General features: G+C 62.1%; 1 protein-coding gene across 3 annotated transcripts in view; it reads right to left on the bottom strand.

Annotated features, from left to right (window-relative positions):
- KCNQ1 (potassium voltage-gated channel subfamily Q member 1) overlaps window positions 1-17,027 on the bottom strand; it is a 381,824-nt gene extending 364,797 nt beyond the window's left edge. For all 3 annotated transcript variants that reach the window (XM_068976701.1, XM_068976702.1, XM_068976703.1), the window contains exon 1: window positions 16,657-17,027. In XM_068976701.1, the coding sequence (XP_068832802.1) occupies window positions 16,657-17,027 (371 nt within the window). The remainder of the gene's footprint in view (window positions 1-16,656) is intronic.
- Window positions 17,028-21,172: the final 4,145 nt, after the last annotated feature.

Below are 21,172 nucleotides of genomic sequence, written 5' to 3'. Positions count from 1 at the left end.
CCCTGCCCAGCTGCCCAGCCACAGCTTGGCCCCTCTTGCCTCCTGACCCCTCTGGGGGCGCCTCCCTCTGGCCCCCACCCCGGAGCCCCCTGCAGCACACATGGGCCCCCATGGCCTGGGAAGGCCCCTGGCCACACCGGCTGGCCATGCCCAGGATTGCCAGCCAGGCAGCTCTGGGAAGGTGTGGGGCATGCCCGTGGGGTGCCCCGCGAGCAGTGGATGGACAGGACAGGGCAAGCAGGGCCTGGGGCCGCCACCCCCAACCTGCCGTGACCCGGAGCCCCGCCAGGGCCCTGGGAAGTGGCTGCAGAAGGCACAGGTGGGCCATGCATCCAGGCTGCTCAGGGGCACAGGGCACAGCAGAGCAGAAGGGACAGGGCAGCAGGCTGCGTCCTTGGGGACTCACTTGCCCACTGGGCACTACCGAGGCACAGGCCAGCCCCCCAGGGGAGTGGCTGATGGGGGCAGGGGGCGTGGCCTCAGCTGAGCTGGACGCCAGGTCACATGGAACTGCAGGCCCAGGGCACTGAGGGGGAGGGGGCTGCCTGAAGCCCAGGCTCAGGGTTCATGCAGGCACCTGGCAGGTAGGGGGTGCCTGAAGCCTGAGACGCCCAGGGCTGGGGTCACTCGTGAGCCTCAGCCTGGGGGCACAGACCCCACCCCAATGGGCCCATGACCACGGCGTCATCACAGGATGTCCCCAGGCCTGGCTTGGAGGTATGCCCCTGGGCTGGACACCACGCTGAGACCACACCGCTGTAGCTGGCTGTCCCCACGGGCGATGTCCCCCTGGGAGGCCGCATCTCTTCCCAGCTCTCCTCTCATCGGCACCGAGGTCCTCCCTGGGGTCTGCGCCCCCCACTAGAAGGCACTGACCCTGGGGCCACTGGGAGCCGGGGACACGCCCACTGGCTCAGTGGACTGTGGACGAGGCCCACCCTTCAAGGAGAACTTCACCCTCTCCCCACGATGGCGCCCCTGCACCTGGCAGGGCTACCCACAGCGTTCACCTGCCCGCTGCCCTCCAGGCCCGCCGGGTGCTGACCTCCTCAACCCTTCGTGAGCAGGGGCTCAAGCTGCAGCCTGCCCTCCACGACACCGGGCAATGCCTTCACCGGCACCACTTGGGGGCGGACGCTGCTGGTGTCTGGTGGGTCCCGAGGCCAGCGGTGCTGCTGCCCCAGAGAGTGCAGGACGCCGCCCCCTCACCACCCCAGGAATGATCCAGATTAAAATGCCAGGAGGACTGGGGCAGGCAGGGGGCCAACACTATGAACCGAAAGCTCTCACGATCCTCGGCGCAGATAAGACAGCTGAGGCCTCGCATGAAGCCGCCATCATGCCAGACACGCCCAGGGCCGGGGCACAAAGCCTGCCCACCCCACACCACCCTGCAGACGGGAGCGCGCTCTCTTCATGCCCGCCTGGCAGTGCCTGCCCTCATGACACCGGCCAGCATTCCTGCAGCCTGGCTACCACGGGCAGGGCCAGCCAGCAGAGAGCTCTGCACAGGGCCTTCTGGCCTCCAGGATCATGTTCCCCGGGGCAAGGCTGACACCAGAGGCCAAGCCCCGAGGTGGGGCAGATGTCTGTGACGCCACCCTGATTCCCACTCCGGGACACGCCCAGGGGACAGGAACACTGCCAGTCCGTCACCCCTCTGAGGACAGTGCCTCCTGACCCTCACTCGGCAAGGCCCCACCCTGTTCCTGCAAAGTGGGAGATGCATCGGGAATGGTGCAGACACAGAGGGGCCAGGCCCACCCTCTGGAGAGGAAGTCCAGGGTCTGCCCCACTAACACCCATCTGTCCAGGCCAGAGCTCAGCCAAGGCGGCCCCTTCTCCCACCCGTTCCCCCAGCTACAGGGCGGTCACTGTCCAGCCTCATCAGCAACACGTCCTGAGCAGAGGCTTCACCCAAGTCCCCTGGTCAAGGCTTCGGCCCAGGACCAGGGGGTGCAGTGCCCTTGCGCCCAGCCCCCACCCCGGGAGGCCATGCCAAGGCGGTCACCCAGCTCCCCGGGGAAGGGCGGGTCATGTTACCAGCTGGGCAGGTGCCACCAGGAACCACCCAGATCCAGAACCACCAGGGAGGCTCAGCTCCCACCGGGCCTGCCAAGCCGAGGATGACCTTCCTGCTCCCGGGGGCACTGCGGGTAGGCGAGCAGATGGGCCAGGCCGTCCTTGGGAGCTGCCCAGGCTCGGGGCCGACCACACACGCCCGTCCGTGGAAGCAAGCGTCAGGCTTCAAAGCCCCGCCCCAGATGCTCCTGTCCGGGGTCCCCCGATGCAGCGTGGTGGTGGGAGGCAGAGCCCCAAGCCAGCCCACCCTTGGCGGGCCAGGCCCAGGACCTGTATCCTCAACTCAGGCCCGAACACCTCGGGAACACCCAGGAGGCAGGGCGCCTGCTCCAGTCACCAGCAGCCAAAGCGGCCCCTCATGGCCCCTGCGACACCCAGCAGGCGCCCAGGCTGCTGTCCCCCACCACCAGGGCACAAGCCCCGGGCTGAGCTGGCCCAGAGCAAGAGGCCAGCAGCAACTCAGGGAGCAAGGGACCTTCCCGGGAGGTGGTCGACGCAGCCCTGCCACCCACCCTGATGGGACCTGGGCACGTGCCTGTCCCCTCGAGGCCTCCACCCACTTGACAGACTGCGGTGCCATCGGCTGCCTCCCACCCCGCTGGGCATGAGCCCCTCCAGCTTGGACCCTAAGACAAGCCTGGCCGCAGAGGAGTCAGAGGTCTCCGGCCACCTGGTTGGGCAGAGGGCAGCCGGCCGCCAGCCCAGGGAACCACCCTAAGGGCCGCAGCTGCAGGGAGGGCCCAGCCTCCCTCCTGGATGGGCAGCCTGGCCCCCAGCTGGGCACAAGGGTCAGTGTCGTTGCAGCTAAAACAGAAATCAGGCTTCTCTGATAAGAAGAAAAACAAAGAATCAATGAGCAGCCTGGAGAAAGACTATACACAGGCCTGAAAGAGCGAAGCCACTCGGAGAAGCGTTAGCTGTTACTACGGACACTTGTAGCCGGACTTGTCCTTCATAGCGCTAGCTGCTCGCAGACCCCACAGGCCCTGGGAGCCTGCTGTCCGGGCCCTGGGGTGCCCTTCCTGCCCCAGGGCTGAGGCCTCTGGGGGGCTCGCCCCCCGCCATCAGCCAGCTCCTTTTGTCTCTGGGCCGAGAGGGACCCAAGCGGGCAGTGCAGTCATGACCCTGAGAGGCTGGGGTCCCCTGCACGGCAGCCCTGCCCACACCCTGCAGTCCCTGCCCCCAAGTCTCCCCAAGAGCAGGGCCGGGGGCCCAGGCCTGTCCCGGCCCAACCCGGAGGCAGCCTCTGGACGCCGGCAGGCACAGATGCCTCGCTGCCCTCCTGACCCCACACCACGCTCAACCCCCTCAGGATTCCCGGCCACTGGCAGGGCGAGGGGCCCCAGGACCTCGCGAGGGCCTGTGGGCTGCTGATGTTCGTAACGATGGCCCTTTACGAGGATTTCTGAAACAACCAATATTTTCAAAGTGGAAAATTCAGAGAAGCAGTTTAAGAATTGCAAACCCAGAGCTCACACCCAGGGGCGACCACCAGGAGCCCCTCAGTGCCCACTTCCGGGCCACCCCATCTGCTCGACTCTGCGTTTTGGGCCCTGTGACCCCGGGACCGACTGTCTGCTGCCAGTGGGCACTTGCTGCCTGCCGCGGTCACAGCCAGTCCAGGCTGCACGCGCCCCCCGGCGCCCCCGCTGACCACACTCTGCCTCACTGCAGACACAGCCCTTCATCTGGGTCCCCTGGGAGCAAACCAAGCCCCGTGCCCAACAAGGAGCCCCCGGGTGCCGGTTCCACCTTCCCTGTGATGGGTTTGCCGAGCACTTCCTCAGGAGCTGGCCCCAGGGGCGTGGACCCTGGAGTGGCCGGTACAGCCAGGGGCCTGGCCAGCCGCTTCCGGGCTGACCCCCTCTTAAGAAGCATCCTGGGTCTCAGGGAGCCAGGAGGCCACTGCTTAGAGCCTCGAGTCCTCCAAACCTGGGTCAGACCTCGGTCTCGTGGTCTCCGAGCTCCCTGAGTGAGCACCGAGTCACCCCGGGGTGGGGAAGGGGGGCCCTCCCCAGGTGACTGCCTGCCACTCCACCCCCACCAAGGAGGCCCGCGGACACCCGGGGCAGCATGACTTGGCAGTGACGGGCGGCCTGCCAGAGACCTTGATAAGAGTGCGCGGGGGGGGCGGGCCTGTCCTGGGGATGAGGCCAGCGAGGCCCGCAGAACCCCCAGCCCCGCCCGTCCCCCTCATGGCAAGGGCAGCCAGAACATTCCAGCGCTGCCTGGGAAGTGCCCGGGAATGAGGTGCCCGCACCCCCGCCGAGCTGCCTGCGAGACCTTGGGCCTCGATCCAGGGGGCCAGGCAGGGGTGGGCAGAGAGCAGCCTCCACCCCCGGGGGCTTCTCACCCACTTCCTGTTCCATCCTCAGCCTAGGGACGGGGGTGGAGGGCAGGCCTCTCCAGGGACACAGGGGCTCACCTGACACCGGTCAGGGACAGGCCAGGAGCAGAGCCATGGGGTGGGGCTCCCACCATGATCAGGCAAGCTGGGGCCTCCTGGGATCCACCTCACTCCCCTCACCCCCTCACTCAGCAGCCCAAGTGTCTCAAACACGCCGGGACCCTCACCTAGGGCCCCACGAAGCTGCTGGGCAGTCTCGACTGAAGCTGGAGCTCTGCCCTCCCATCCCCCCAGGCCCCTCACCCTGCCAGGCCTCCCCGAGCGGTTTGATTCTTTGTGCGGTCACCCTTCCCTTCCGCACCCCAGGGCATATGAGAGGTGGGAGGGAAGCACCCACAGAACAGCCAGGCTGGGCGCCGTGGGGTCTCCAGGAGACGCGGGGTGCGCTGAGAGGACTGCCACTGCACGAGGCTCCATGGCACCTGAGGCAGCATGCTCCGGAAATGGAGCCCCTCGCTGGAGCCTGCGGGGCAGCCGGAAGAGACGGTCAGAGGGAGGGGGCGAGTCCAGACCCAATGCCACAGACGTGCGCGGGCACTGGCCCCACCGGGCAGCAGGCTCCCGGCCTCACCCACCGCGGCGGGCAGCCAGGGGACCGTGCAGATCCACCCACGCGCCCATGGCCCAGGGTCTAGGCCACACAGGGCTCCCGTGGCGTCCCAAAGTGCCGCCCACAGGACAGCCCTCCCGAAGACAGGCCTGGGGACCCTGGCAGGAGAGCGGGACTGGTCTCCCCCAACCAAGGACTTTCTGCAACTTTTCTAGGTCGTGGGCTTCAGCTAGGTTGTCCCAGGACAGCTGATCCACCCCAACCACCCTGGGGACGAGGCTGGCCAAAGTCACACTGCCTGTAGACGCACTCAGGACAGCAGGTGACCAGTACACCTGGTGCATGCTGGGACCTTGTGGAGTCATCCAGCCACCTGTCCACCCATCGACCCCCACGTCCATCCAACATCCAACTACATCTGTCTGTCCATCATCCACCCCCACATCCATCCATCTGTCCATCCATCATTCTGCCTGTCCATCTACCATCCATCCCTGCATTCGTCTGTCCACCATCCACCCCCACATCCATCCATCCATTCGTCCATCCATCATTCCACCTGCCCATCCAACTACATCTGTCTGTCCACCCATCCACTCGCCCTTCCCTCGGGGACACTTACTCCAAGCTGTGCCCTGTACTGGCCCAGGGGTCCCAGACCCTCCCCTTATTCCACAGCAACTACAGGCCTCAAACTCCTGAGACTCAGGAAGCACCACGGGTGCACGGAGCTCCCTCCCATAGCAGGACCCCGTCCCCAGGAAGAGGCGCAGGGCCTCAGCCCCCCAGCGGACAAGACTGATGTGACAGCTCCCTGTGCACGGATGACAAGGCCCCCAAAAGAAACCAGGAGCCTTGTGCCTGGGAGCAAGGGCACCTCTGAGATGGACCTCCCCAGCCACAGAGGCAGGACCTCCTGTCTCCCTTGACCCCCGTCTTATGGCCGAGGGGCCTCGATGAGTCAGGGCGCTGGGTCTGACCAGGCCCACTGCTCCACACCTGCTGTGCCCCCTGAGTGCCCGACCCCACCTGGGGAGGGAAGGAACCACTCGGACTGTGTGGATGAGACAACAGGCTGGCCGGGCTGTGGGCCAGTGACACTGTGGCCCAAAGGCACGGATCGCGACAACACTGAAGTGCAGCCTGGGGCTGAAGCTCCTCGTGAGGCCAAATCCATTGAGGGGGGTGTTACTCTGGACTTGTTGCAATGTAGCCAACAGGCACGTCCTCGAGTTGACTCCAAATCCCGAGACGGGGCCCCCGGGGCCCTGACGGGACGCCTGATTTCCCTCGTGGGGCGATGTTCCGGGCTCACCTCATGTGTCCCCTGCCCCAACCCTGCATGTGGACGTTTCCCCGGGACCCCTGGTGTCCCTCCAGGGAAAGGGAACCTGGAACCACAAACCGGGGGCCAGGGATGCTCAGAGCTACGGGTCCATCTTTCTGTCTAGCCCTTTCATGTAAACGACGAAGTGTTTTGCTGTTGCTGGTTTTAATTGGAGGATAATTGCTTACAATGTTACGTTGGTTCCTGCCAAATAACAGCATGAGTCAGCCATAAGGATACACGTGTCCCTTCTGGAAGTCCTCATTTCATGCACTGTTGAAGCCTGGCTTGAAGAATTTTGAGCATTACCTTGCTAGCATGTGAAATGAGCGCAATGGTACAGTACTGTGAGCATTCTTTGGCATTGCCCTGCTCTGGAATTGGAATGAAAACTGACATTTTCCAGTCCTGTGGCCACTGCTGAGTTTTCCAAGTTTGTGGGCATATTGAGTGCAGCACTTTCACAGCATCATCTTTTAGGATTTGGCCACCTGATGAAAAGAGCCGACTCACTGGCAAAGACCCTGAGGCTGGGAAAGATTAAGGGCAGGAGGAGAAGGCGGAGACAGAGGATGAGATGGTTGGAAGGCATCATCGACTCAATGGACACGAGTTTGAGCAGACTCCAGCAGATAGCGGAGGAGAGGGAGCCTGGCGTGCTGCAGTCCATGGGGTCGCAGAGTCAGACATGAGTGAGTGGTTGAACACAGCACCTGCCAGCTCTTTTCTGCGCTCAGCGTCCCAGCGCTCAGGGACACCAGCATTCCTCGGCAGCCTCACCCCACAATTCCCACACAAGGCACTTAGAATAACAAAACAAATACCGTCACAGCCCTGACACCATCACAAGACCACGTGTGCACACACTCAGCTCTGCTCGTCCTGAGCAGACAACCCACTGGCAGCAGGTCGTCTGAAATAAGACCCTTCTGGGGATCATTCCACCCCGTCAGTGAAGCTTAGGGTCACTTATGTTTTGAGGGACTTCTTTTTCTAGTTAAGGTTTATTTAGGGATTTGGGAGATCGGGGGTTGCTTTTTTATTTAAAATTATGGGAACTATTTACAAGGTTCCAAAGTCAAGCCCATACAACCATCAAATTATCCTTAGAAACATTTAGGTTCTGTTATGCACCCCCTGCCCAGAGGCTTTAATCCTTCCGCTCCTTTTGCTCCTTAATATGAAGTTGCAGGCAGATTCTTTACCGGCTGGGCCACAAGGGAAGCTCGATATAAAGTATTTATCAGTGTCCCCTTTTATTAGAGAAGCCGCAGCTTGTTATATTTTTATCCACCGTCTGTGTGGGTTTTTTTTTTTTTCACGTAAAAATATTTCCTGACTAGACTACCCTGGTGGTCTGGTGGTTGAGAATCTACCTGCCAATGCCAGGGACGTGACTTCAATCCCTGGTCAGGGAACTAAGATCTGGCACGGCACACCGCATGGCCAACACATAAAAATTTCCATTAAAAAAAATCAGAATGAAAGAAACATTTCCTGGTCGTCACTCCGTTAAAGCATGTGGAGACTGCACTGTCCCTTCGTCTCGCCTGCACAATACTCTGCAGGCCGCGAATCCAAGCGGCCTCCTACAGCTGGGCATTCGAGCTCCCCATCTTCTGCTGTTAGAAAGAACACTTAAACAGTCAGCCTTGGGCTTCTCTCGTGGCTCGTTGGCAAAGAATCCTCCTGCCGATGCAGGAGACAAGAGTTCGATTCCTAGGCCGCAAAGACTCCATGGGCCGCAGAGCAGCTGGAGCCCCGGGGGCCACAACTACTGAAGTCCGGGCTCCCTAGTGTCCACGCTCCCCACCAAGAGACGCCCGCCAACCACAGCTACAGAGTAGCCCCTACTCACCACAACTAGGGCAAAGCCTGTGCAACAGCAACAAAGACCCACACAGCCAAAAATCCTGTTTCCAAATGATTTAGAAATTCAGTCAGCCCCGTGCACATGTACTTTGGTCTTGGCGGGGTGGGGGGAGAAGGGGGCAGTATCTTCAAGATAGGTACCCAGAAGCGGGACTTCTGGGCCCAGGGGTACGGGCAAGCATGCTCGCGCCAGGCGCAGCCAAATGCCAAAGCCCACTCCGCAAAGCCCCACCTCTGTGTCTCTGACCAGCCAGCTGCTTTGCCCATGAACTCTCTCCACTCACATCTCTCGCTCATCTTCCTTGGGGCCACTGGGCTTTTCCTTCTGTTTTAGAAAGTCTGTCTTAGAGACATTAACCCTGTGGATGTATCTCAATCCTCCCTTGGCCTTCCAGCAGTCTCTTTACGTCTCACGAGCTGGTGGTGCGCGTGAACGCCACCTCCCTCCCACACTGCTGCTGCTGCTGCTAAGTCACTTCAGTCACGTCCGACTCTGTGCGACCCCAGAGACGGCAGCCCACCAGGCTCCCCCATCCCTGGGATTCTCCCGGCAAGAACAATGGAGTGGGTTGCCATTTCCTTCTCCAGTGCATGAAAGTACAGTAACGCTTCCCTAATGCACCGGCTTTGAGCCACAGAGAAGCCTTCCCACCCTCACCCTCGGGCTGCGGAGGGTCCCTGAGTCTCCTCCTGGTGCTCGAGTGGTCCTCCGACCACTTGGGAGCCACCCCAGGGTGCAGCAAGAGAAGTCGGTCCACCCTCACCCGCTCCTCCCAGTGCGTCAACTACTAAAAACCGCGTTGGCTGGAGATGCTGCCTACAGCTCTGGCTAAATTTCCATGCGCGGTTGGGTCCACACGTGGGTTTTCTTTACTCTGTTTATTGCTTGTCCGCCTGCCAGTACCACGCTGCTTTTACTACCTGAGCTTTGTTTTATAACATTGTGAGCCTCCCAGCCAAGAACGTGGACGTGACTTCTGAGAGAGACCAGCTGGGGATGTCTTGGAGCAGAAATCCAGGCCACGTGGCCTATTGAGATGATACATCCCAAGCACGTGGCCACAGGGCTGCTCAGGCACCATGTGGCGCTCCCCTGGGTGCCCTGGGAACCCTCAGCTTCTCTCCGTGAGGGGTGGGACACCTCTGGGTCAGGGGCCTGTCTCTCTGGGTCAGGGCTCCTCCTGTGGGCCCTTCTCAGCAGGGTCAGCCTGGCAGTTGAGGAGGGGCCCCTGGCCCAGACCGGGGGGCGGCATGAGGTGAAGTGGGGGCCCTGGCATGGCTGGGCATCTCCATACGGAGAAGCGCTCCAAGGCTGGAGGGGCTCAGGGGCAGGGTGGGGGCTCCGGCCCCTTTTCTGGCCTCCTCTAGACCTTTGCACGGTGCTCAGCAGCGACTCTGGCAGGAGGATGTGGAGGGGCTGTCCCAGAAGATGAAGAGAAGGAAGCCCACCCCTGAGAGACACAGAGGGGAAGCCCACAGCCCCTGGTCTCTGGTGGACACCCGACGGGCAGGGGAGGCCAGGAGCGTGCCTTGGACAAGAGACAGGCGTGGGACCGGTGCTGTGGGAGGTCAGAGGAGGGCAGCCATCAGGCACTTCCTCGACACGGCCGGGGGGGCCTCTGCAGAGTGAGGGTATGGGCCAGCAGGGGTGGGTGCCCACACGCACACCAGGCGTGACGCGGGGAACTTCAGTGTCAGAAGAGATCCAGGCAGAAGTAGAGAAGCTTTCTGGGGTGGTTGAGCCAAGCAGCCTGGCCTCAGGTTCCCTATCACAAGTCACTGAGCAAAGAAAGTGAGCAGAGACCAGGCTCGAGGCCCAGAGTGGTCAGGGCGGGACCAGGGGCGGCCGCCACAGCCCCTGTGAGGTGGGCACAGTGTGTGTGTGTCAGGGGGCTGCTGGGAGCGTCCTCCTCTGACAGGAGGAGCCGACATCCCACAGAGTGCCTGGGGCCACAGCTGGGCCTCCCTGTGCCCGGAGCCCACCACAGACACCGATACGCGGCCTCCCTGGGCCAGGCATCCCTCCTCGGGCGCGGACTGCGCACCCACAGGGGCTCCGGCCCCTCCTCAGGACACACTCCCTTGGGCTTCCGCCCGGGCAGCGAGGATCCGCTCCCGCCCAGCAAGGGCTGCTGTGAGGATGGAGGCATTCCAGGAGAAAGGGCCTTGGAAAGACCCCCCTCCACGAACACTCAGGGGTCTGCAGGACTCTTCTGCAGCCCCAGGAGGGTCCCAGGGTGCCTGCCCATCACTCTCTGAGCTCACCCGCCTCCCCAGCTCAGGAATGTCGCTGGATAAAAATACCCACAGCCAGTGTCATCAGGCCCGCCCGCCTGTGGGGCTCAGGGCTGCCGGGCGCGGGCTGACCACCACAGCCAGGCCGCAGGGCTTCTGGGCTTCCTGGGCCGCACACCACGTGACCCTGCCCCCAGTACCTACCCTTGCTGGGTGCGGGCTGTGCATCGAGACAGCTTCCAGTGGCCCTGCCCACCCATTCGGACCCTTCAATGCCCAGGGGCACTGAGAACAGTGCACACTAACGCCCCACCAGCTCCGGAGTGGCTGAGCCACTGGGGGCTCTGAGGACCATGGAACAGGGTGGCCGTGAGGGGCGGTACGGCTCTGCCTGGGGCAACATGGGGAGGCTTCCTGGAGGGGGAGCCCTCCGAGCTGAGCCTCAGCCTGTGGTTCTGGGCAGCAGGGCTTTAGGGCAGAGACCTAAAACAGCCCATCAAAGGCCTCCGAAGGCCAGGCCCCCACCCACAGGGTGGCAGCCCCCGGAGTGGACAGCCAGGGACCAGTCAGGCTGGCACGTCCGGGGAGGCCCGGCCTGTGTCCCAGATGTAGCTTCCTTTTCTCCTCTCTTCCCCCAACAAACGGGGGCACCCACCCCTCATGGGCCCACGCCACCCCAGGGTCAGCATTATGACCCCCGTCCAGGGCCTCACCAGGCCTGCCCAGATCCTGGGCAAGACGAGCCGCAGGCTTTGGAGTCGGGCAGCCTCGGGCACACCAGCTGTGTGACCACGAGCCCGTCCCCTCCCCTCTGTGGGCCTGGATTTGCACAGGGCACAGGCCCATCCCTCTCCACCTTCCTCCAGGGCCCAGGGAGAGCCAGGCTGCACTTCTGCCCCAGCACCTGAACCCCAGCCAGTGCCCACGGGGCTCAGAGAAGGGGCCCAGGGTCACCTGGACCAGCCAGCAGAAGGCAAACCATGGCGGGACCAAGTGTCATTGCACGATCAGAAGCCATGTGTAAGAGTGGCCCCTGGGGCTCAGGTCACCTGGAGTCACAGCAGTCATTCCACCTGCAGCAGAGCTGGGCCCCGCCCCTTGCCAACTGCACCCCTACCTTCTGTGAGGTCTGGGGTGGTCACAGCACCCAGGGGACTGTGGGAGGGAGAGCCCTGGCCCTCTCTGCCCTCGGGACAGACTGCAGCCACCTGACCTGCCTAGGGACCCCAGGCCACCTCCATGCTCTGCCCCTTGCTCCAAGGCGCCTTCCTGGGGAGGAAGCCGGCTTTGCCAGGCCCCCCATCCAGACCCAGAGCCTCGACGCCCAAGGTGAAAGGTCAGGTGGCGGAGCTGGCCCTCACTCTCCCCGCAGCAGAGCCCAGGCACCTCCACATGTGCGCGTCTGCGGCATCTCCCGGCATGACTGCACCCGTGGACACCGTCTCCACCTCACGGGGGCTGCACATGACACCGTCCCGGTGGTCCATCCCACCGGGGCCAGGAGCCACGAGAGATGCCACACAAGCTGAGAGTCGACTCAGAATGCGGTTTGAGAAGAGCTTCCCCGGGTCCCTGGACCAGACCAGGAGGTGGGGGTGCTCGGCCCAGGGTCCCCATCAGGAGCACCTCCCCACTCGGCACCCGGCACCCAGAGCTGGTGGGAAACCAGGACCTGGGCCCCTGACCACAGACACCTCTGGCTTCTAGCAGCGTCTCCAGGGCTCGCTGCTCTGCTGAGCCCTGTTCACGCTGAAGAGTCAGCCTGAGAGCTGGCTTCTGCAGGGGGAGGCCTGCGAGCTGCCGCACCTCCAGAAGCCAGGGCGTGGGAACTGGACACCCCAGGTGGAGCCCGGGCCCCGGGCGGGCGGGCGGGGGGTGCAGCGCCCCAGGCCCGCCTTGGCTGCACCCGCGTCTGTCTCCTCTGGGCCGAACCCCACCCCGGCTCCACGAAACCTGCCGTAGGCAGCTCCCCAGGCACAGGCGCCGAGTGCTAACGTGCCCCTCCTGCCCCTCCTGCCCCTCCTGCCCCTCCAGCCCGAGGCGCAGGCTGGGGCCATGGACACTGAGTCCCCGGGCAGCTGACGGTTCAGCGCCAGGCACGGGCAAGCATTCCCTCCCACCTGAGCAGCCTTGCCCGAAGGTGCCAGCACACACCAAGCCTGCCGCAGAAGAGGGGTGGGGACTTGGGGTGGCCCAGCCAGGGAGAAGCACGGGGTATGAAGCCTGGGCCCTGCTGGGGGCCGAGCGCCCAGCCAGCCCTGTGTCCTGCACCAGGCCGCCCCCTGGCCCCAGACCCTCGCATGCACTGGTGCACCTTCCAGCTCAGGGGCCCCCGCCTCCGGGACCGTCCCTCCCCTCCCACTCTGCCTCCTAGGAGCCCTCCTCCCCTGCTGGCGGGCCCTGGTATGAGGGACACAGGGGGCTCCCCAGCTAACGCCAGGCCAGGACGAGGCACTGGACACGCAGAAGGCAGTGGGTCCAGAAACAGTTGGATGGGTCTAGGGTGGCAGTGCGGGGTCTCCAGACAGCAAGGGGGAGACCAGGGACCAGGTCCCGGAGGACGTGACGTGGGGAGAAGTAGAAGGAACCCCCCCTAGCTTCCCAGGGTGTTGGGGGCCGAGCAACAGTTAGCAGGAAGTCGTCAGTGTGAGTCACTCAGTCGTGTCCAACTCTGTGCGACCCCATGGGCTGTAGCCCGCCCACTCCTCCGTCCATGGGATCCTCCCGGCAAGAACACTAGGGTGGGTTGCCATTCCCTTCTCCAGGGGACCTTCCCGACCCAGGGATCGAACCCAAGTCTCCTGCATTGCAGGCAGATTCTTCACCCTCTGAGCCACCAGGGAAGCCTCGGGGCATCCTTAAGGGCTCGGTGGGGAGACCAGGGAGCCCGACCACCTCTGTCCTCCCCTACAGGCTCCCCTTCCAGGCCTGGAAGACCCCGACTTGAGCCTGGGGTGAGAGCGGCACCAGGGACCGGGGAGGGGGGATACGCTCAGCAACCGGCCTCCACTTTCCGAAGGGTGGGCGGGCTCTGCCCAGCAAACAGCCAGGCCAGCTGCCAGCGCCATCAATGATTAACGCCCGCTGTGAAGGTGCCGCCCAAACCAACGGGAAGTGGTTAGGAACCCGGGAAGGGCAGGGTGGCGGGAGGACAGGGATGGGACGGGATGCACTCCCGGGCGCCCCACCACAGTCCCCCAAGACTCCCCCCAGTGTCCAAGCCTCTCCCCACCAGCAGGGACGTGGGTGGAGGGGACTTGGGGAAACTGAGGCAGGGGTTCTGCCTGTGTCACCCTGCAGCTCCCAGGAGGTGGGGTTTGGGGGAAGGGGTGTCGGGGAGGAACGAGGAGGGGAGAGGGAAAAGCAGTGAGGAGCGGGGCCCCTGGCCTGGCAGGAGAGACGAGGAACCTGGGGGCCCCGTCCACCCAGCCTTCCATGGTCAGAGGCGGGGGCCCAGGCCAGTGGTGGGGCCGGCTGCTACAGAATCCACGGGCCCGCCTCCAGTGCAGGCATGCCCCTCAACCAGACAGCCCCTCCAAGGCCCATGAGCAGAGAGGCCACGGCCCCCGCCATGCCCTGAACTAGAGTAGACGCCGCCCCACAGTGAAGAGCCTCAGACCAGGACTGGGGGCAGCGGACAGGAAACCCAGGCGGGCAGGGGCAGTGCCCTGGCGGCGGCCTCCTGCCTCCTGACCCCGGCAAACAGGGCAGGCCAGGCGCGCACAGGAAAGGCCGCTCTCCTCTTGGCCGGAGAAGGGGTTCCCCGACCAGGAGGGGGACAGGATATCCTGGCCTCCTTCCCCAGCTGCGCCTGGGACAGCATGCCCAGCCCCGCAGGGCTGCAGACAGCAGCTCTCACACCCGCCCAGGCCCCAGCCCTTGAAGGCCAGGCTCATCCTTCCTGGGCCGGAAATCCAGCTCAGCCTGGGTCGTAACAACCATCCTGCCCCTTTCACAGTCGGCCTCACCAAGGACAGAGCTCTCTCTCTGCTGTCTCGGACCCTGCCAGAGCCGCAGCGGGTACCGTCCACCCCTCTTCTCGGGGCTGCGACCAGCCTCTGGCCACTCAGCCCAGGCTGCCCCTGCCGACCCAGCTTGAAGCCAGGTGCCCTCGAGAGACTGGCCAATTCAGAGAGTGTCCCGTGGCTTTCGCCAATCTCCTAGAGATGAGAGGACACCTTCCCAGGCCCCAGGGAAGCCACGTCCCCTTCCCAGCCAGGGTCCACCTGCAGCCCCACCCTGCTTGGGGGGCTGCACACCCTGCGTGGGGGGCTGCACCCGCCTCTTATGGACAGGGACACGAGCGGGAAGACTGGCCCAAGGCCACCAGCCCACCCGCAGGGCCTCGCCTCCCCAGCTCCTCTTCCCCACACAGGGAAGCCGCTGGGCCACTGTCTCCAGAGGCCACCACGGTCCGCAGAAGCCACCCCGGCCCTACAGCTCCTGGGGAGGCTGGGCAAGGCAGACCGAGCTGAGCAAACTTCCGAGAGCTAAACAATCGGAATCAGGAAGAAAACACAAGTGCAAGCAGTGACTTCCTCTGGGGTGCGGCGGGCCCTCTTCCTCCACAAGGCACCGCGGCCGCCAGGGAGCTGGGGCGAGGCGAGCGCCCCCGGGCCTGTGACCCCGGGACGCGAACCGGTGGCGTGTCTGCAGGCCCCTCACTCAGCAGCCCTCGGGGGATGTGGGGGCACTGCTGACCCCTAAGCGGTGCTCTGCCTGGTCCTCCCATCTGTGCCCGGAGCTGGCACGCAGGGTCCTGGCCAGAGAGGCGGCTGGGCAGGGTCTGCTTCGGGACCGGCTGTGGGCTCCCACACGGTGGGCACCTCGGGATCTTGGGGCCCAGCAGCTGACGGCAGTGCACGGCAGCTCCCATGAACCTGCTGTTGGTGGGGTGCTCACATAGCCAGCATCAGACGGGGCGCAGGCCCCCAGCGCCGATGAACACGCACATCCCCCAAACCCCAAGATAAGCCTCTGCTGCTGCAGCCAAGGGCAAGGCCACCCTCTCCACAGATAGCCATGGCCACAGCGAGGACCCCTCTGCCCCGGTGGGAGGCGGGAAAGGGGGCTGGGGAAAAGGCTGGAGGACCGTGGCCCCTCTGTGCCTCTGAGGACACTGTCTCCAGGCTTGGCCCTGCTGCTCCGGAAGGGCCACCCCGCCCACACCCCTAGTACCCCCTGAGCTCAGAGGGGAGAAGGTGAGGGATGCAGGCTGTGCCCCCCACCTCGCCGCGCCCACCGAAACCCTGCTTCACGGCCACCCCTCTGCTCCCTGGGGTTCCAGGGACAGCCCTGGGCACCCTGCAGCCAGGGGTCTCCCAGCCCCAGGCCAGCCAAGGTGGGAGGGCCAAGCACCCGCCTCGACTGATGGGAGATCAGGGGAGGTCCCTCTGGGCAGCCCCTAGAGCAGCCCACAGATGCCAAGCCCAGGCTCTGAGGCCGGCACCACACGGAGAGGCCACCAACCAGGCTGGGCCAGGCAGGAGTAGGGCCAGGTGCCGCCAATAGGGCCCGGCTCTGGCCTGGCGCATGGCTTCCTCTCATCCACCACCAACCAGCAGAGTCAGGGCCCCTCTCTCTCCTCTCGCCCCAGCCCTGACCCCTCCAGGCCCCTCTGCCTCGACCCAGATTTCTAGGAGCCGGGTCAGGGTCACGTGGGGCCATGGGCACCCCCCTCAGCCATGCTGATGCCTCAGCCAAAGCACAAGGCCGGCCACCGTCTGCCAAAGCCCTGCTCTGCTGACCGGGGAGACCATCCCTGTTGGGGGGCACCGGGACCCTGTCTTCTCTTGTTTCTCAGCCCCCCAGAGTTCTCTCCCCTGCATACGTGCTCTCTCGGAAGGATTAACATCTGGGCCAGCCCTGCGGGGCCCAGCAGACCAGCCCTGAGCGCGGGCATTGCTTCCAGCTGGCTCCGCCACCCACACACATGCCCGGGCAGCACCAGCAGGGAGCTCCCCACCACCGGCGCAGGGTCAGACCCACAAGGCCCTGAACTTCACCTGACAGGCTCCCCGCTGCCTCGATCTTTCCCATTAACCCTGCCCTTCCCTCCCGGCTTAGACCCGCCGCTCCGGCAAGGTCCCTCCGGCAGCAGGTGGCATAGGGACTTCGCTGCCCGCGCGCCCTCCCCAGCCCCGCGGAAAGCCCTTCCCCGCGCCGGCCGCCGGCGATACTCACACGGCGAAGTGGTAGACGAAGCACTTCCAGCCGGTGGGGCGCTCGAGGAAGTTGTACACGCGGCCCTGGATGTGAGTGCGGGCGAGCAGCGGGCGGCGCGCGCTGTAGATGGAGACGCGCGGGTCCAGGCTCACGGGCGGCCGCGGACCAAGGTCGGCGGCGGCGGGGGGCGCGGCGGGGGACGCGGGGCCCGGGGCGCCAGGCGGGGCGATGGGCGCGTAGAGCGCGCTGCCTGCCGGGCTGCCCTCGGCCAGCTCCAGCGAGAAGGGGCACTTCTTGGCCAGGCCCGCGCTGCCCCGCCGGGCTCCCGGCAAGCGGCCGCCGCCCCAGCGCTTCCTCTCCGCCCTGGGAGGGGAGGTGGCCGCGGCCATGGCCAGGCAGGGCCCGCGGTGGGCGGCAGGAGCTGCGGCAACGGCGGGCGCCCGGGCGCGTGCGGGAGAGCGCTGCTGCCAGCCCCGCCGGGGCCGCTGTCCGCCGGCCCGGGCGTGGGGGGCGGGGCCGGCTGCCAGGGGCCGGTCCGCGGGTGGGCGAGCCCCGCCCCAGGCCGGACGCCCCGCCCCTCACCAACCTGTGCGCACCAGGCGCCCCAGCCCGCCCGGTCGGCCCCGCCCCGTCTGCGCCCACCTGCTCGGCCCGCCCTCCGCACCTGCTCGGTCGCTCCATGCCGCGCTCCTCGCTTCTCCGCCCGCCTGCGCCCACGTGCTCGCAAACGCCAAGCCCACCTGCGCGGCCTGCGCGGAGCTCCTACATAAGCCAGCAAGGGAGGCTCGAGGTCCGCAGGGTGCCGGGACCGCGAACTGTTTGGGCAGGAGGACGGAGTGGGGCGTGGACACCCTCTTCACTGGCTCTGAGTCCCTCCACAGAGGGTAGCGGGGAGGAAGGGCTCACCGGGAGGATGGCGGCGAGGCCCCGTGAACTATCTGGGCCCCCCTGGGCGCCCCAGCGCACGCTGCAGGGAGAGAACGCGGTCGGGTCGGTGCCCACAGGGCCAGTGAACTCTGCAGGCCAAACGGGAGCGTTCGGGCCCTCGTGGGTCAGCATCTGGCCCGCTGGGGCGCCGTGTGCTCCGGAGGACGCGAGAGTTCCTGCAGGCGCCGCTGCCCAGGGCTGCTTGGGCAGGTCAGGGGAGAGGCCTTGGAGAACCGCTTTCTGGTCCTCCTCGCCCTCTGGACAGGGCTGCTGTGGTGCCCTGTCTCCCCTGAATGGCAAAGGTGTCCAGGTGGATCAGAAGGACTCGAGTCCCCTACCCAGCACTGGTGTTTCAGTCCCTGCACGTTGACTGGCGTCAGGGAGGAGAAAGGATGTCAAGCAGAAAAAAACTGGCCTCTGTTAGGACGTTGCCCGGGCAGAGGAATAACTGCCCACCACATCAGGGACCCGCAACCTGGGAGACACTTCCCAGGTCTTGACTGAGCACCCTGGGCTGCTTTATTTCATGGACTCTCCCATCAGAAAGGCAGTTCTATGGAGGATTGTTACTACTGTGAAGATTTGAGGGAAAAAACCAGGAAGCGGTAGGTGAGGCAGAGTGATGTGAGTTTCCAGGTGAGAACATTTGATGACCTTCCCAGCTGGCTCAGTGGTAAAGAATCCGCCTGCAACGCAGGAGGCATGGGAGATGTAGTTTGATCTCTGGGTTGGGAGGATTCCCTGGAGAAGGGAATGGCAACTCCGGTATTCTTGCCTGGGAAATCCCATGGACAGAGGAGCCTGGTGGGCTACAGTCCATGGGGTCACAAAAGATTTGGTGACATGACTTAGCAACTGATAGCTGAGATTCTGCAAATACAGCTCAGCAAGTGGAATAAAAGAGAGAGGGCTTCCCTGATGGCTCAGTGGTAAGGCATCTGCCTGCCAATAATGGAGACGCGGGCTCAGTCCCTGACCTGGGAAGATGCCACGTGCTGTGGAGCAACTAAGCCCGTGAGCCACAACTGCTGAGCCGGTGCTGCAGAGCCAGGAGCCACAGCTGCTTAAGATCCGTGCCCTGGAGGCCCTGCTCCGCAGCACAAAAAGCCGCCACAGGGGAAGCCGCACACCTGTGGAGAGCAGGCCATGCTCACCGCAACCGGAGAAAAGCCGGCGCAGCAAGGGAGACCCAGCAAAGCCGAAATAAAGTATCCAAAAACTCAAAAAAAGAGAGGACTTGGATCAACATTTAAGTTTAGAGAATGTCAATACCTTTCAGGAAAACTCTTCTTGTTTGCTTCCTTTTTTTCTTATATTTTTCCCAATTACACAGGAACCAATTAGACTATCATTCAAATGTGAACAGAAACATCCTATCCAAAATATGAACACTGATTCAGCTATGATGTAGTTATTAGTGTTACGTAACTAGGCGTTTTGAACCTATGTTTAAAATTCAGTGCTTTTCTGTTGGTGGGAATGTAAACTGATACAGCCACAACGAGGAACACTATGGAGATTCCTTTAAAAACCAGGCATAAAACTACCATATGACCCAGCGATCCAACTACTTGGCATATACCCTGAGAAAACCATAATTCAAAAAGACACAGGTACCCCAGTGTTCCCTACAGCACTGTTTACAATAGCTTAGGCATGGAAGCCAAAGATGGAGAAGCTCTATACAGTCAGCAAAACAAGACCGGGAGCAGACTGTGGCTCAGATCAGGAACTCCTTATTGCCAAATTCAGACTTAAATTGAAGAAAGTGGGGAAAACCACTAGACCATTCAGTCAGTTCAGTCGCTCAGTCGTGTCCAACTCTTTGTGACCCCATGAATCGCAGCACGCCAGGCCTCCCTGTCCATCACCAGCTCCCGGAGTTCACTCAGACTCACGTCCATCGAGTCCATGATGCCATCCAGCCATCTCATCCTCGGTCATCCCTTTTTCCTGCCCCCAATCTCTCCCAGCAGCAGAGTCTTTTCCAATGAGTCAACTCTTCGCATGAGGTGGCCAAAGTACTGGAGCTTCAGCTTCAGCATCATTCCTTCCAAAGAAATCCCAGGGTTGATCTCCTTCAGAATGGACTGGTTGGATCTCCTTGCAGTCCAAGGGACTCTCAAGAGTCTTCTCCAACACCACAGCTCAAAAGCATCAATTCTTTGGCACTCAGCCTTCTTCACAGTCCAACTCTCACATCCATACATGACCACAGGAAAAACCATAGTCTTGACTAGATGGACCTTAGTCAGCAAAGTAATGTCTCTGCTTTTGAATATGCTATCTAGGTTGGTCATAACTTTTCTTCCAAGGAGTAAGCGTCTTTTCATTTCATGGCTGCAGTCACCATCTGCAGTGATTTTGGAGCCCAAAAAAATAAAGTCTGATACTGTTTCTACTGTTTCCCCAACTATTTCCCATGAAGTGATGGGACTGGATGCCATGATCTTCGTTTTCTGAATGTTGAGCTTTAAGCCAACTTTTTCACTCTCCTCTTTCACTTTCATCAAGAGGCTTTTTAGCTCCTCTTCACTTTCTGCCCTAAGGGTGGTGTCATCTGCATATCTGAGGTTATTGATATTTCTCCTGGCAATCTTGATTCCAGCTTGTGTTTCTTCCAGTCCAGCATGTATGACCTAAATTGAATCCCTTATGACTATACAGTGGAAGTGAGAAACAGATTCAAGGGAGTAAATCAAGAGAGTGCCTGATGAACTATGGACGAAGGTTCGTGACACTGTACAGGAGACAGGGATCAAGACCATCCCCATGGAAAAGAAATGCAAAAAATCAAAATGGCTGTCTGGGAGGGCCTTACAAACAGCAGTGAAAAGAAGAGAGGCAAAAGGCAAAGGAGAAAAGGAAAGATATACTCATTTGAATGCAGAGTTCCAAAGAATAGCAAGGAAAGATAAGAAAGCCTTCCTCAGTGATCAATGTAAAGAAATAGAGGAAAACAATAGAATGGGAAAGACTAGAGATCTCTTCAAGAAAATTAGAGATACCAAGGGAACATTTCATGCAAAGATGGGCCCCATAAAGGATAGAAATGGTACGGACCTAACAGAAGCAGAAGATATTAAGAAGGGTTGGCAAGAATACATACAAGAAGAACTGTACAAAAAAGATCTTCATGACCCAGATAATCACGATGGTGTGATCACTCACCTAGAGCCAGATATCCTGGAATGTGAAGTCAAGTGGGCCTTAGGAAGCATCACTATGAACAAAGCTAGTGGAGGTGACAGAATTCCAGTTGAACTATTTCAAATCTTGAAAGATGATGCTGTGAAAGTGCTGCACTCAATATGCCAGCAAATTTGGAAAACTCAGCAGTGGCCACAGGACTGGAAAAGGTTAGTTTTCATTGCAATCTCAAAGAAAGGCAATGCCAAAGAATGCTCAAACTGCCACACAATTTCACTCATCTCACACGCTAGTAAAGTAATGCTCAAAACTCTCCAAGCCAGGCTTCAGCAGTACATGAACCGTGAACTTCCTGATGTTCAAGCTGGTTTTAGAAAAGGCAGAGGAACCAGAGATCAAATTGCCAACATCCACTGGATCATGGAAAAAGCAAGAGAGTTCCAGAAAAACATCTATT

This window comes from Capricornis sumatraensis, chromosome 8 (assembly GCF_032405125.1).
Source record: "Capricornis sumatraensis isolate serow.1 chromosome 8, serow.2, whole genome shotgun sequence".
In the NCBI taxonomy this organism is placed as follows: domain Eukaryota; kingdom Metazoa; phylum Chordata; class Mammalia; order Artiodactyla; family Bovidae; genus Capricornis; species Capricornis sumatraensis.
Note: the sequence above shows the minus strand (reverse complement) of the source record. Positions and strands in the feature narration are given on the sequence as shown.